Source organism: Petromyzon marinus, unplaced genomic scaffold (genome assembly GCF_048934315.1).
Source record: "Petromyzon marinus isolate PM22_M1 ecotype Great Lakes invasive population unplaced genomic scaffold, UKy_Petmar_22M1.pri1.0 PM_Scaffold_184, whole genome shotgun sequence".
NCBI lineage: Eukaryota > Metazoa > Chordata > Hyperoartia > Petromyzontiformes > Petromyzontidae > Petromyzon > Petromyzon marinus.
Window position 1 is genome coordinate 130,001 of NW_027423151.1, and position 17,918 is coordinate 147,918.

Sequence of the window (17,918 nt, forward strand, 5' to 3'; positions counted from 1 at the left end):
GTGATGGTGGTGGTGGTGATGGTGGTGATGGTGGTGATGGTGATGGTGGTGATGGTGGTGATGGTGGTGGTGGTGATGGTGGTAGTGATGATGGTGATGGTGGTGGTAGTGATAGTGATGGTGGTGATGGTGATGTAGCTACCCAGGATGTTGAATCTCGTAAAGAAGAGTGCTGATTTAAAGTTGAGTAGGGGCATGATGAGCACCACGAGGTACAGAGGCACCGTGATGGTGATGGTGGTGATGGTGGTGGTGATGGTGGTGGTGATGGTGGTGGTGATGGTGGTGGTGATGATGGTGATGATGTAGCTACCCAGGATGTTGAATCTCGTAAAGAAGAGTGCTGATTTAAAGTTGAGTAGGGGCATGATGAGCACCACGAGGTACAGAGGCACCGTCTCGCGGAGGTTCCAGAGTCGCTCAAAGCTCCACGCGGAGTTCGCTACGGCGAGCACGGCCACTGGGCCTGGAGGTCAGGGGTCAACGGTTACAGGTCAGGGGTCAACGGTTACAGGTCAGGGGTCAACGGTTGCAGGTCGGGGGTCAACGTTTATGGGTCAGGGGGGCAATGAATCGAGGTCTGGGGTCACGGTTAGAGGCCAGGTTTAGGGGTTAGGGGTCAGGGGCATTGTCAGGGGACATTGTCATTACCATCACCATCACCACCATCATCACCATCACCATTACAACCAACACCACCACCATCACCTCAACCACCACCACCACCATCACCTCAACCACCATCACCACCACCATCACCACCATTACCACCACGATCATCATCACCACCATCACCACCACCATCACCACCATCACCACCACCATCACCATCACCACCATCATCACCACCATCACCACCATTACCACCACCATCACCACCATCACTACCATCACCACCACCACCACCATCATCACCAGCATCACCACCACCACCACCATCACCTGTGCTGGTGGTGATGTTGGTGATGTCTCTGACCTCCATGCTGGGCTTCGAGTGGAGACTCCGGCATAGAACTACACAGAGAGAGACACAGAGAGACAGAGACACAGAGACAGAGATAGAGAGACACAGAGACACAGAGATAGAGAGACACAGAGAGACACAGAGACACAGAGACACAGATATAGAGAGACACAGAGACACAGAGATAGAGAGCCACAGAGACACAGAGACACAGAGATAGAGACACAGTGACACAGTGACACAGAGACACAGAGATACAGAGACACAGAGACACAGAGATAGAGAGACACAGTGACACAGAGACACAGAGACACAGATATAGAGAGACACAGAGACACAGAGATAGAGAGCCACAGAGACACAGAGACACAGAGATAGAGACACAGTGACACAGTGACACAGAGACACAGAGATACAGAGACACAGAGACACAGAGATAGAGAGACACAGAGACAGAGAGACACGGATGTTCATCTTCGGCGCTGGGCTGTAATCCGCCACCACGACCACCATTCCTCGCCTCCGGTTGATGGGAAGGCGAGCCCAAAGTAGCCTGGGGCTTACAGCTTCCCACACCTCACCGCCACGCTCCCACGCCCCCTTCATTCTTCCGTTCAAAAGAAGACCCACACCCTGTTGTTTGGCAGTCTGCTGCCCCGAGTAGAGGACTGTCCACCCCTCATGGTGGCAGGAGCCAGAGCCGGTCCACCGGACCTCCTGAATGCCGCATAGATCCAGGCGGTACCGGTCCAGCTCCCGACAGAGGAGCGGCAGCCTCTCCTCCGCAGTGAGCGTTCGAACATTCCACGTGGCCACACGAAGTGGATTTTCGTTGTTTCTGGAGGAGCCCCGAGGGTAGAGAGATTCAATCTCCTGGCTCCGCCAATTTGGGGGGGTTTGGCCAGGAGACGTCATAGACGCCTGGCCCCCCGGGGCCTCCGGCACAAGCTTATTAGTTATATATTTCAGTTTAACTCGTGGTTTAGTGGCAATTAATTGAAGGTGGAGGGGTTACCAGCCCCTCGCACCCGTCCAGAGCCCCCGTTTGGCCGCTGTTTTGGTTTGCAGCAGCAGCAGCAGCAGCAGATCACCTCTCCGGCAAGGGTTCGACACCCCGTGTAGACGTCACAGACTGGAACACTTCCAATCTGGACAGGTGAACAGACTGTCGGGGATAGCGACTAGGGAGGCCGGCAGGGCACAGGGAGGGGTGGGTGGCCGGCGCCACGCCCGACCGCCTTTGTCTTCCCGGTGGCGGTAGTGACACAGCGCACCAGGTGATCAATTGAGGCTGAGTCGACCTAGGGGAGGCCCAGGACCGGTTCGGAGAATCGTCACCGAGCGGGAATCGAAATCGGATCGCGAGGTCAGTAGCGCGGTGTAGCGATAAGCACTACCACACTCACACTCATACACACAGTACACACACAGTACACACACACAGTACACACACACAGTACACACACACAGTACACACACACACAGTCACACACACACAGTCACACACAGTACACACAGTACACACACACACAGTAAACACACACAGTACACACACACAGTACACACACACAGTACACACACACAGTACACACACACACAGTCACACACACACAGTCACACACAGTACACACAGTACACACACACACAGTACACACACACAGTACACACACACAGTAAACACACACAGTACACACACAGACACAGTCACAAACAGTACACACAGTCACACACACAGTACACACAGTACATACACTCAGTACACACACAGACAGTCACACACACAGTACACACACACACACAGTATACACACACAGTACACACACAGTACACACAGTACACACACACAGAACACACACAGTACACACACACAGTACACACAGTCACACACACAGTACACACACACAGTACACACAGTACACACACACAGTACACACCGTACACACACAGTACACACAGTACACACACAGTACACACACACAGTACACACACACAGTACACACACACACACACAGTACACACACAGTACACACAGTACACACATACAGTACACACAGTACACACGCACAGTACACACACAGTACACACACACAGTACACACAGTACACACGGACAGTACACACACAGTACACACACAGTACACACACACACACTACACACAGTACACACACACAGTACACACACAGTACACACACAGTACACACACACACACTACACACAGTACACACAGTACACAGACTCACACAGTACACACAGTACACACAGTACACACAGTCACACACACAGTACACACAGTACACACACAGCACACACACAGTACACACACACAGTACACACAGTACACACACAGTACACACAGTACACACACACAGTACAAACACACTACACACAGTACACACACACTACACACAGTACACACACACAGTACACACACACAGTACACACACACAGTAGACACACAGTACACACAGTACACACACAGTACACACACACAGTACACACACAGTACACACAGTACACACACACAGTACACACACACAGTACACACACAGTACACACACAGTACACACACACAGTACACACACAGTACACACACAGTACACACAGTCACACACACACACAGTACACACACAGTACACACACACAGATACACACACAGTACACACACAGTACACACACAGTACACACAGTCACACACACACAGTACACACACAGTACACACAGCACACACACACAGTACACACACAGTACACACACAGTACACACACAGTACACACAGTACACACACACAGTACACACACACAGTACACACACAGTACACACAGTACACACACAGTACACACACAGTACACACAGTACACACACACAGTACACACACAGTACACACACAGTACACACAGTCACACACACACAGTACACACACAGTACACACAGTACACAGACTCACACAGTACACACACAGTACACACACAGTACACACAGTACACACACAGTACACACAGTACACACACAGTACACACACAGTACACACAGTACACACACACAGTACACACACAGTACACACACACAGTACACACACAGTACACACACAGTACACACAGTACACACACACAGTACACACACAGTACACACAGTACACACACAGTACACACACAGTACACACACAGTATACACACAGTACACACAGTCACACACACACAGTACACACACAGTACACACAGTACACAGACTCACACAGTACACACACAGTACATACACAGTACACACAGTACACACACAGTACACACAGTACACACACAGTACACACACAGTACACACAGTACACACACACAGTACACACACAGTACACACACACAGTACACACACAGTACACACACAGTACACACAGTACACACACACAGTACACACACACAGTACACACACAGTACACACAGTACACACACAGTACACACACAGTACACACAGTACACACACACAGTACACACACAGTACACACACAGTACACACAGTCACACACACACAGTACACACACAGTACACACAGTACACAGACTCACACAGTACACACACAGTACACACACAGTACACACAGTACACACACAGTACACACACAGTACACACAGTACACACACACAGTACACACACAGTACACAGACTCACACAGAGGCGCTCACCTGGCAGGGAGTGATTTCTGAACTCCTCGACAGTTGAGACGTTGAGTCCATGGATCTTATCTGTGAAGAGAGACCCACAGACTCACACAGAGACTCATAGACATTCATAGAGACCCACAGACTCATAGACACTCATAGAGACTCATAGAGACCCACAGACTCACACAGAGACTCATAGACTCACACCGAGACTCATAGAGACCCACAGACTCACACAGAGACTCATAGACTCACATAGAGACCCACAGACTCATAGACACTCATAGAGACTCATAGAGACCCACAGACTCACACAGAGACTCATAGACTCACACCGAGACTCATAGAGACCCACAGACTCACACAGAGACTCATAGACTCACATAGAGACCCACAGACTCACATAGAGAACCACAGACTCACACAGAGACTCATAGAGACCCATAGACTCACACAGAGACCCACAGACTCACACAGAGACTCATAGACACTCATAGACTCACAGAGACCCATAGACTCACACAGAGACTCATAGACTCACACAGAGACTCATAGAGACCCATAGACTCACAGAGACCCATAGACTCACACAGAGACTCATAGACTCACACAGAGACTCATAGAGACCCACAGACTCACACAGAGACTCAGCGAGACCCATAGACTCATAGAGACCCACAGACTCACACAGAGACTCATAGACCCACACAGAGACTCATAGAGACCCATAGACTCACAGAGACCCATAGACTCACACAGAGACTCATAGACTCACACAGACACTCATAGAGACCCACAGACTCACACAGAGACTCATAGACACTCATAGACTCATAGAGACCCACAGACTCACATAGAGACTCATAGACTCACACAGAGACTCATAGAGACCCACAGACTCACACAGAGCCTCATAGACATTCATAGAGACCCACAGACTCATAGACACTCATAGAGACTCATAGAGACCCACAGACTCACACAGAGACTCATAGAGACCCATAGACTCATAGAGACCCACAGACTCACACAGAGACTCATCGAGACCCATAGACTCATAGAAACCCACAGACTCACACAGAGACTCATAGACTCACATAGAGACCCACAGACTCATAGACACTCATAGAGACTCATAGAGACCCACAGACTCACACAGACACTCATAGAGACCCACAGACTCACACAGAAACTCATACACACTCATAGAGACCCACAGACTCATACAGAGACTCATAGAGACCCACAGACTCACACAGAGACTCATAGACACTCATAGACTCATAGAGACCCACAGACTCACACAGAGACTCATAGACACTCATAGAGACCCACAGACTCACACAGAGACTCATAGACTCACACAGAGACTCATAGAGACCCACAGACTCACACAGAGACTCATAGACTCACATAGAGACCCACAGACTCATAGACACTCATAGAGACTCATAGAGACCCACAGACTCACACAGACACTCATAGAGACCCACAGACTCACACAGAGACTCATAGACACTCATAGAGACCCACAGACTCACACAGAGACTCATAGACTCACACAGAGACTCATAGAGACCCACAGACTCACACAGAGACTCATAGGCTCACATAGAGACCCACAGACTCATAGATACCCACAGACTCACACAGAGCCTCATAGAGACCCATAGACTCATAGAGACCCACAGACTCACACAGAGACTCATAGACTCACATAGAGACCCACAGACTCACACAGAGCCTCATAGACTCACACAGAGACTCAAAGAGACCCACAGACTCACACAGAGACTCATAGACTCACATAGAGACCCACAGACTCACACAGAGACTCATAGACTCACACAGAGACTCATAGAGACCCACAGACTCATAGAGACCCACAGACTCACACAGAGACTCATAGACACTCATAGAGACCCACAGACTCACACAGAGACTCATAGACTCACACAGAGACTCATAGAGACCCACAGACTCACACAGAGACTCACAGACACTCATAGAGACCCACAGACTCACACAGAGACTCATAGACACTCATAGAGACCCACATACTCATACAGAGACTCACAGACTCACACAGAGATCCACAGACTGACACAGAGACTCATAAACTCACACAGAGACTCATAGAGACCCACAGACTCACACAGAGACTCATAGACACTCATAGAGACCCACAGACTCACACATAGACTTATAGACTCACACAGAGACTCATAGACTCACACAGAGACCCATAAAGACCCACAGACTCACACAGAGACTCATAGACACTCATAGAGACTCATAGACTCACACAGAGACTCATAGACTCACACAGACACCCATAGAGACCCACAGACTCACAGAGAGCCTCATAGACTCACACAGAGACCCACAGACTCACACAGAGACTCATAGAGACCCACAGACTCACAGAGAGTCTCATAGACTCTCATAGAGACCCACAGACTCACATAGAGACCCACAGACTCACACAGAGACTCATAGACTCACACAGAGACTCATAGAGACCCACAGACTCACACAGAGACTCATAGACTCTCATAGAGACTCACAGACTCACACAGAGACTCATAGACTCACACAGAGACTCATAGAGACCCACAGACTCACACAGAGACCCACAGACTCACCACACAGAGACCCACAGACTCACACAGAGACTCATAGACTCACATAGAGACCCACAGACTCACTACACAGAGACCCACAGACTCACCACACAGAGACCCACAGAATCACCACACAGAGACCCACAGACTCACCACACAGAGACCCATGACTCACCACACAGAGACCCACAGACTCACCACACAGAGACCCACAGACTCACCACACAGAGACCCACAGACTCACCACACAGAGACCCACAGACTCACCACACAGAGACCCATAGTGTGAATGAGTGAATAAGTGAGTAAGTGAGCGAGCGAGTGAGTGAGTGAGTGCATGAATGAGTGATTGAGTGAATAAGTGGGTGAGTGAGTGAGTGGGTGAGTGGGTGAGTGAGTGAGTGAGTGGGTGAGTGAGTGAATGAGTGAGTGAATGAGTGAGTGAGTGAGCGAGCGAGTGAGTGTGTGAGCGAGTGAATGAGTGAGTGAGTGAGTGAATGAGTGAACGAGCGAGTGAATGAGTGAGTGAGCGAGTGTGTGAGCGAGTGTGTGAGCGAGTGAGTGAATGAATAAGTGGGTGAGTGAGTAGGTGAGTGAGTGAGTGAATGAGTGATTGAGTGAATGAGTGAGTGAGTGAGCGAGTGAATGAGTGTGTGAGTGAGTGAGTGGGTGAGTGAGCGAGTGAATGAGTGAATGAGTGTGTGAGTGTATGAGTGTATGAGTGAGCGAGTGAATGAGTGAATGAGCGAGTGAGTGTGTGAGTGAGTGAGTGAGTGTATGAGTGAGTGTGTGAGTGAGTGAGTGAGTGTATGAGTGAGTGAGTGAATGAGTGATTGAGTGAATGAGCGAGTGAGTGTGTGAGTGAGTGAGTGTATGAGTGAGTGAGTGTACGAGTGAGTGAGTGAATGAGCGAGTGAATGAGTGAGTGAATGAGTGAGTGTGTGAGTGAGCGAGTGAATGAGTGAGTGAGTGTATGAGTGAGTGAGTGAGTGTATGAGTGAGTGAGTGAGTGAGCGAGTGGGTGAGTGAGCGAGTGAATGAGTGAGTGAGTGTATGAGTGAGTGAGTGAATGAGTGAGTGAGTGTATGAGTGAGTGAGTGAGTGAATGAGTGAGTGTATGAGTAAGTGAGTGAGTGTACGAGTGAGTGAGTGAGTGAAGGAGTGAATGAGCGAGTGAGTGAATGAGTGATTGAGTGAATGAGTGTATGAGTGAGTGAGTGTATGAGTGAGTGAGTGTACGAGTGAGTGAATGAGTGATTGAGTGAATGAGTGTATGAGTGAGTGAGTGTATGAGTGAGTGAGTGATTGTATGAGTGCGTGAGTGTATGAGTGAATGAGTGAGTGAGTGTACGAGTGAGTGAGTGGGTGAGTGAGCGAGTGAATGAGTGAATGAGCGAGTGAGTATGTGAGTGAGTGAGTGAATGAGTGAGTGAGTGAATGAGTGAGTGAGTGTACGAGTGAGTGAATGAGTGAATGAGCGAGCGAGTGAGCGAGTGAATGAGTGAGTGAGTGTACGAGCGAGTGAGTGAGCGAGCGAACGAGCGAGTGAAGGACTCACGGTGAAGGAAAACCCCCGTGTTGTAGAGGAAGTTGCTCATGAGCACCCAGTAGATGATGATGGCTCCGCCCAGCGCTGTCATGGAGAAGGCGAGGCAGAGGACGCGACCCGCACGGCCGAAGTAGTGGTGGCAGACATCGGGGTAGTCCAAGCCACAGCCCGCGGGGCCCTCTGCCGGGCCACGAGACTCCACTTACACACAGGCTCAACTTACACACACACTCACTTACACACACAGTCTACACTTACACACACACACTAGGCTTACTCCACTTACACACACTCCACTTACACACAGTCTACACTTACACTCACACACTCACACTACACTTACACAGTCTCCACTTACACACAGTCTACACTTACACACACACTACACTTACACACAGTCTCCACTTACACACACACACTACACTTACACACAGGCTCAACTTACACACACACACTCACACTCCACTTACACAGTCTCCACTTACACACAGTCTCAACTTACACACAGTCTACACTTACACACACACTCCACTTACACACACACACTCCACTTACACACACACTACACTTACACACACACACACTCCACTTACACACACTCCACTTACACACACTCCACTTACACACAGTCTACACTTACACACACACACTCACACTACACTTACACACACACACACTCCACTTACACACAGTCTACACTTACACACACACACTCACACTACACTTACACACACTCACACTCCACTTACACAGTCTCCACTTACACACAGTCTCAACTTACACTCACACTAGGCTCACTACACTTACACACACTACACTTACACACATACACACTCCACTTACACACACTCCACTTACACACACTCCACTTACACACAGTCTCAACTTACACACACACACTAGGCTCACTCCACTTACACACACTCCACTTACACACACTCCACTTACACACAGTCTCAACTTACACACACACACTAGGCTCACTCCACTTACACACACTCCACTTACACACAGTCTCAACTTACACACTCACACTATACTTACACACACACACACACTTACACACAGTCTCAACTTACACACACACACTACACTTACACACACACTCACTCCACTTACACACAGTCTCCACTTACACACACTCCACTTACACACAGTCTCCACTTACACACACACTACACTTACACACACACTACACTTACACACACACTCCACTTACACACAGTCACTCCACTTACACACACTCCACTTACACACAGTCTACACTTACACACAGTCCACTTACACACACTACACTTACACACAGTCTCAACTTACACTCACACTAGACTCACTCCACTTACACACACTCCACTTACACACAGTCTCCACTTACACACACTACACTCACTCAACTTACACACACTCCACTTACACACAGTCTACACTTACACACACTACACTCACTCAACTTACACACACTCCACTTACACACACACACACACTCCACTTACACACAGTCTCAACTTACACACACTACACTCACTCAACTTACACACACTCCACTTACACACACACACACACTCCACTTACACACAGTCTCAACTTACACACACTACACTCACTCCACTTACACACACTCCACTTACACAGTCTCAACTTACACACACACTCCACTTACACACAGTCTCAACTTACACACACTCCACTTACACACAGTCTCAACTTACACACTCACACTACACTTACACACACTCCACTTACACAGTCTCCACTTACACACAGTCTCAACTTACACACACACTAGGCTCACTCCACTTACACACACTCCACTTACACAGTTTCCACTTACACACACTCCACTTACACACAGTCTCAACTTACACACTCACACTACACTTACACACACTCCACTTACACAGTCTCCACTTACACACAGTCTCAACTTACACACACACTAGGCTCACTCCACTTACACACACTCCACTTACACAGTTTCCACTTACACACACACTCCACTTACACACACTCCACTTACACACACACACACAGTCCACTTACACAGTCTCCACTTACACACAGTCTCCACTTACACACACTACACTTACACACACACACACTCCACTTACACACACTCCACTTACACACAGTCTCAACTTACACACAGTCTCAACTTACACACACTACACTCACTCCACTTACACACACTCCACTTACACACACACACACTCCACTTACACACAGTCTCAACTTACACACACTACACTCACTCAACTTACACACACTCCACTTACACACAGTCTACACTTACACACAGTCTCAACTTACACACACTACACTTACACACACACTCCACTTACACACAGTCTCAACTTACACACACACTACACTTACACACACACTACACTTACACACACACACAGTCCACTTACACACACACTACACTTACACACACACACACTACACTTACACACAGTCTCCACTTACACACAGTCTCAACTTACACACACTACACTTACACACACTACACTTACACACAGTCTCCACTTACACACAGTCTCGTCTTACACACACTCCACTTACACAGTCTCAACTTACACACACACACACACACTCCACTTACACACACACACACACTCCACTTACACACAGTCTCAACTTACACACACTACACTCACTCAACTTACACACACTCCACTTACACACAGTCTACACTTACACACTCACACTACACTTACACACACTACACTTACACTCCACTTACACACAGTCTCCACTTACACTCCACTTACACACAGTCTACACTTACACACTCACACTCCACTTACACACAGTCTCAACTTACACACACTACACTCACTCCACTTACACACAGTCCACTTACACAGTCTCCACTTACACACACTTCACTTACACACAGTCTCAACTTACACACACACACTCCACTTACACACAGTCTCAACTTACACACACTACACTTACACACACACACACACACACTCCACTTACACACACTCCACTTACACACAGTCTCCACTTACACACAGTCTCCACTTACACACACTCCACTTACACACACTCCACTTACACACACTACACTTACACACACACTACACTTACACACACACTACACTTACACACACACACAGTCCACTTACACACAGTCTCCACTTACACAAACTACACTTACACACACACACTCCACTTACACACAGTCTCAACTTACACACACTACACTTACACACACACACACACACTCCACTTACACACACTCCACTTACACACACTCCACTTACACACAGTCTCCACTTACACACAGTCTCCACTTACACACACTCCACTTACACACACTCCACTTACACACACTACACTTACACACACACTACACTTACACACACACTACACTTACACACACACACAGTCCACTTACACACAGTCTCCACTTACACAAACTACACTTACACACACACTACACTTACACACACACTACACTTACACACACACTCCACTTACACACACTCCACTTACACACACACACTACACTTACACACTCACTACACTTACACACACACCACTTACACAAACACTACACTTACACACACACTACACACACACACACACTCCACTTACACACACACTCCACTTACACACAGTCCACTTACACACACACTCCACTTACACACACTCCACTTACACACAGTCTCCACTTACACACACTCCACTTACACACACTCCACTTACACACACACTCCACTTACACACACTCCACTTACACACAGTCTCGACTTACACACACACACTCCACTTACACACACTCCACTTACACACAGTCCACTTACACACACACACACTCACTCCACTTACACACACTCCACTTACACACACTCTCCACTTACACACACACACACCACTTACACACAGTCTCCACTTACACTCCACTTACACACACTCCACTTACACACACAGTCTCCACTTACACACACTCCACTTACACACAGTCTCCACTTACACACACTCCACTTACACACAGTCCACTTACACACACACACACACTCACTCCACTTACACACACTCCACTTACACACAGTCTACACTTACACACAGTCCACTTACACACACTACACTTACACACAGTCTCAACTTACACTCACACTAGGCTCACTCCACTTACACACACTCCACTTACACACAGTCTCCACTTACACACACTACACTCACTCAACTTACACACACTCCACTTACACACAGTCTACACTTACACACACTACACTCACTCAACTTACACACACTCCACTTACACACACACACACACACTCCACTTACACACAGTCTCAACTTACACACACTACACTCACTCAACTTACACACACTCCACTTACACACACACACACACACTCCACTTACACACAGTCTCAACTTACACACACTACACTCACTCCACCTACACACACTCCACTTACACACACACTCCACTTACACACAGTCTCAACTTACACACACACACTCCACTTACACACAGTCTCAACTTACACACACTCCACTTACACACAGTCTCAACTTACACACTCACACTACACTTACACACACTCCACTTACACAGTCTCCACTTACACACAGTCTCAACTTACACACACACTAGGCTCACTCCACTTACACACACTCCACTTACACAGTTTCCACTTACACACACTCCACTTACACACACTCCACTTACACACACACACACAGTCCACTTACACAGTCTCCACTTACACACAGTCTCCACTTACACACAGTCTCAAATTACACACACTACACTTACACACACACACACACTCCACTTACACACACTCCACTTACACACAGTCTCAACTTACACACAGTCTCAACTTACACACACTACACTCACTCCACTTACACACACTCCACTTACACACACACACACACACACTCCACTTACACACAGTCTCAACTTACACACACTACACTCACTCAACTTACACACACCCCACTTACACACAGTCTACACTTACACACAGTCTCAACTTACACACACTACACTTACACACACACTCCACTTACACACAGTCTCAACTTACACACACACTACACTTACACACACACTACACTTACACACACACACAGTCCACTTACACACACACTACACTTACACACACACACACTACACTTACACACAGTCTCCACTTACACACAGTCTCAACTTACACACACTACACTTACACACACTACACTTACACACAGTCTCCACTTACACACAGTCTCGTCTTACACACACTCCACTTACACAGTCTCAACTTACACACACACACACACTCCACTTACACACACACACACACTCCACTTACACACAGTCTCAACTTACACACACTACACTCACTCAACTTACACACACTCCACTTACACACAGTCTACACTTACACACTCACACTACACTTACACACACTACACTTACACTCCACTTACACACAGTCTCCACTTACACTCCACTTACACACAGTCTACACTTACACACTCACACTCCACTTACACACAGTCTCAACTTACACACACTACACTCACTCCACTTACACACAGTCCACTTACACAGTCTCCACTTACACACACTCACACACTTCACTTACACACAGTCTCAACTTACACACACACACTCCACTTACACACAGTCTCAACTTACACACACTACACTTACACACACACACACACTCCACTTACACACACTCCACTTACACACACTCCACTTACACACAGTCTCCACTTACACACAGTCTCCACTTACACACACTCCACTTACACACACTCCACTTACACACACTACACTTACACACACACTACACTTACACACACACTACACTTACACACACACACAGTCCACTTACACACAGTCTCCACTTACACAAACTACACTTACACACACACACTCCACTTACACACAGTCTCAACTTACACACACTACACTTACACACACACACACACACTCCACTTACACACACTCCACTTACACACACTCCACTTACACACAGTCTCCACTTACACACAGTCTCCACTTACACACACTCCACTTACACACACTCCACTTACACACACTACACTTACACACACACTACACTTACACACACACTACACTTACACACACACACAGTCCACTTACACACAGTCTCCACTTACACAAACTACACTTACACACACACTACACTTACACACACACTACACTTACACACACACTCCACTTACACACACTCCACTTACACACACACACTACACTTACACACTCCACTTACACACAGTCTCAACTTACACACACTACACTTACACACACACACACACACTCCACTTACACACACTCCACTTACACACACTCCACTTACACACAGTCTCCACTTACACACAGTCTCCACTTACACACACACCACTTACACAAACACTACACTTACACACACACTACACACACACACACACTCCACTTACACACACACTCCACTTACACACAGTCCACTTACACACACACTCCACTTACACACACTCCACTTACACACAGTCTCCACTTACACACACTCCACTTACACACACTCCACTTACACACACACTCCACTTACACACACTCCACTTACACACAGTCTCGACTTACACACACACACTCCACTTACACACACTCCACTTACACACAGTCCACTTACACACACACACACTCACTCCACTTACACACACTCCACTTACACACACTCTCCACTTACACACACACACACCACTTACACACAGTCTCCACTTACACTCCACTTACACACACTCCACTTACACACACAGTCTCCACTTACACACACTCCACTTACACACAGTCTCCACTTACACACACTCCACTTACACACAGTCCACTTACACACACACACACACACTCACTCCACTTACACACACTCCACTTACACACACTCTCCACTTACACACACACACACACCACTTACACACAGTCTCTACTTACACACAGTCTCCACTTACACACACTCCACTTACACACACACTACACTTACACACAGTCCACTTACACTCCACTTACACACAGTCTCCACTTACACACACTCCACTTACACACACTCCACTTACACACACTCCACTTACACACACACCACACACACACACTCCACTTACACACACACACTCCACTTACACACACACACTCCACTTACACACACTCCACTTACACAGTCTCCACTTACACACACACACAGTCCACTTACACACAGTCTCCACTTACACACACACACACTCCACTTACACGCACTCCACTTACACACTCTCCACTTACACACACTACACTTACACAGTTTCCACTTACACACACACTCCACTTACACACACTCCACTTACACACTCTCCACTTACACACACTCCACTTACACACCACACACACACACTCCACTTACACACACACACTCCACTTACACACACTCTCCACTTACACACAGTCTCCACTTACACTCCACTTACACACTCTCCACTTACACACACTCCACTTACACACACACAGTCTCCACTTACACTCCACTTACACACACACAGTCCACTTACACACACACACACTCGACTTACACACACTCCACTTACACTCAATGGGTGAGTGAGTGGGTCAGTGAGTGAGGGAGTGGGTAAGTGAGTGAGTGAATGAGTGAGTGGGTGAGTGGGTGAGTGAGTGAGTGAATGAGTGGGTGGGTGAGTGGGTGAGTGGGTGAGTGAGTGAGTGAATGAGTGGGTGGGTGAGTGAGTGAGTGGGTGAGTGAGTGAGTTGGTGAGTGAGTGGGTGAGTGGTTGAGTGAGTGAGTGGGTGAGTGAGTGAGTGAGTGGGTGGGTGAGTGAGTGAGTGAGTGGGTGAGTGAGTGAGTGGGTGAGTGAGTGAGTGAGTGGGTGAGTGAGTGGGTGAGTGAGTGAGTGAGTGGGTGAGTGAGTGGGTGAGTTGGTGAGTGAGTGGGTGAGTGAGTGGGTGAGTGAGTGGGTGAGTGGGTGAGTGAGTGGGTGAGTGAGTGAGTGAGTCGGTGAGTTGGTGAGTGAGTGGGTGAGTGGGTGGGTGAGTGAGTGAGTGGGTGAGTGGGTGGGTGAGTGGGTGAGTGGGTGAGTGGGTGGGTGAGTGGGTGAGTGGGTGGGTGAGTGAGTGAGTGGGTGGGTGAGTGGGTGAGTGGGTGAGTGAGTGGGTGAGTGGGTGGGTGAGTGGGTGAGTGGGTGGGTGAGTGAGTGAGTGGGTGAGTGAGATTCTCACCAATTGTACTGGGTGAGTTGAGAATGCGGTAACAGCTGTAGAGGGCCAGGAACCCCATGGAGATCATCATGAGGACTCCCAGCGTCAGCCCAGCCTGAGACACGGGGAGACAGAGACACGGGGAGAGAGAGAGACACGGGGAGAGAGACACGGGGAGAGACACGGTGAGAGAGAGACACGGGGAGAGAGACACGGGGAGAGAGAGACATGCGGTGAGAGAGAGACACGGGGAGAGAGACACGGAGAGAGACACGGTGAGAGGGAGAGATACGGGGAGAGAGACACGGGGAGAGAGAGAGACACGGGGAGAGAGAGAGACACGGGGAGAGAGACATGCGGTGAGACACGGTGAGAGAGAGAGAGACACGGGGAGAGAGAGAGACACGGGGAGAGAGACACGGGGAGAGAGACATGGGGTGAGAGAGAGAGACACGGGGAGAGAGACACGGAGAGAGACACGGTGAGAGAGAGAGACACGGGGAGAGAGAGAGACACGGGGAGAGAGACACGGAGAGACACGGTGAGAGAGAGAGAGACACGGGGAGAGAGAGAGACGGGGAGAGAGACACGGGGAGAGAGACACGGGGAGAGAGACACGGAGAGAGAGACACGGGGAGAGAGACACGGGGTGAGAGAGAGACACGGGGAGAGAGACACGGAGAGAAATACGGTGAGAGAGAGAGAGACACGGGGAGAGACACGGGGAGAGAGACACGGAGAGAGACACGGGGAGAGAGAGACACGGGGAGAGAGAGACACGGGGAGAGAGACACGGAGAGAGACACGGTGAGAGAGAGACACGGGGTGAGAGAGAGACACGGGGAGAGAGACACGGAGAGAGACACGGTGAGAGACACGGTGAGAGAGAGAGACACGGGGAGAGAGAGAGACACGGGGAGAGAGAGATACAC

The 17,918-nt window shown here is 48.6% G+C and overlaps 1 protein-coding gene across 4 annotated transcripts in view; it reads right to left on the reverse strand.

Annotated features, from left to right (window-relative positions):
- LOC116937635 (neutral amino acid transporter 9-like) overlaps positions 1 to 17,918 on the reverse strand; it is a 62,732-nt gene that overhangs the window by 27,126 nt on the left and 17,688 nt on the right. For 3 of the 4 annotated variants that reach the window (XM_076063769.1, XM_076063768.1, XM_076063770.1), the window contains exons 4-8: positions 17,008 to 17,101; positions 8,796 to 8,966; positions 4,635 to 4,694; positions 943 to 1,014; positions 1 to 466 (exon numbers count right to left, since the gene is read on the reverse strand). The exon at positions 1 to 466 is cut by the window's left edge. In XM_076063769.1, the coding sequence (XP_075919884.1) occupies positions 1 to 466; positions 943 to 1,014; positions 4,635 to 4,694; positions 8,796 to 8,966; positions 17,008 to 17,101 (863 nt within the window). The remainder of the gene's footprint in view (positions 467 to 942; positions 1,015 to 4,634; positions 4,695 to 8,795; positions 8,967 to 17,007; positions 17,102 to 17,918) is intronic. The other variant, XM_076063771.1, reaches the window with a different exon arrangement.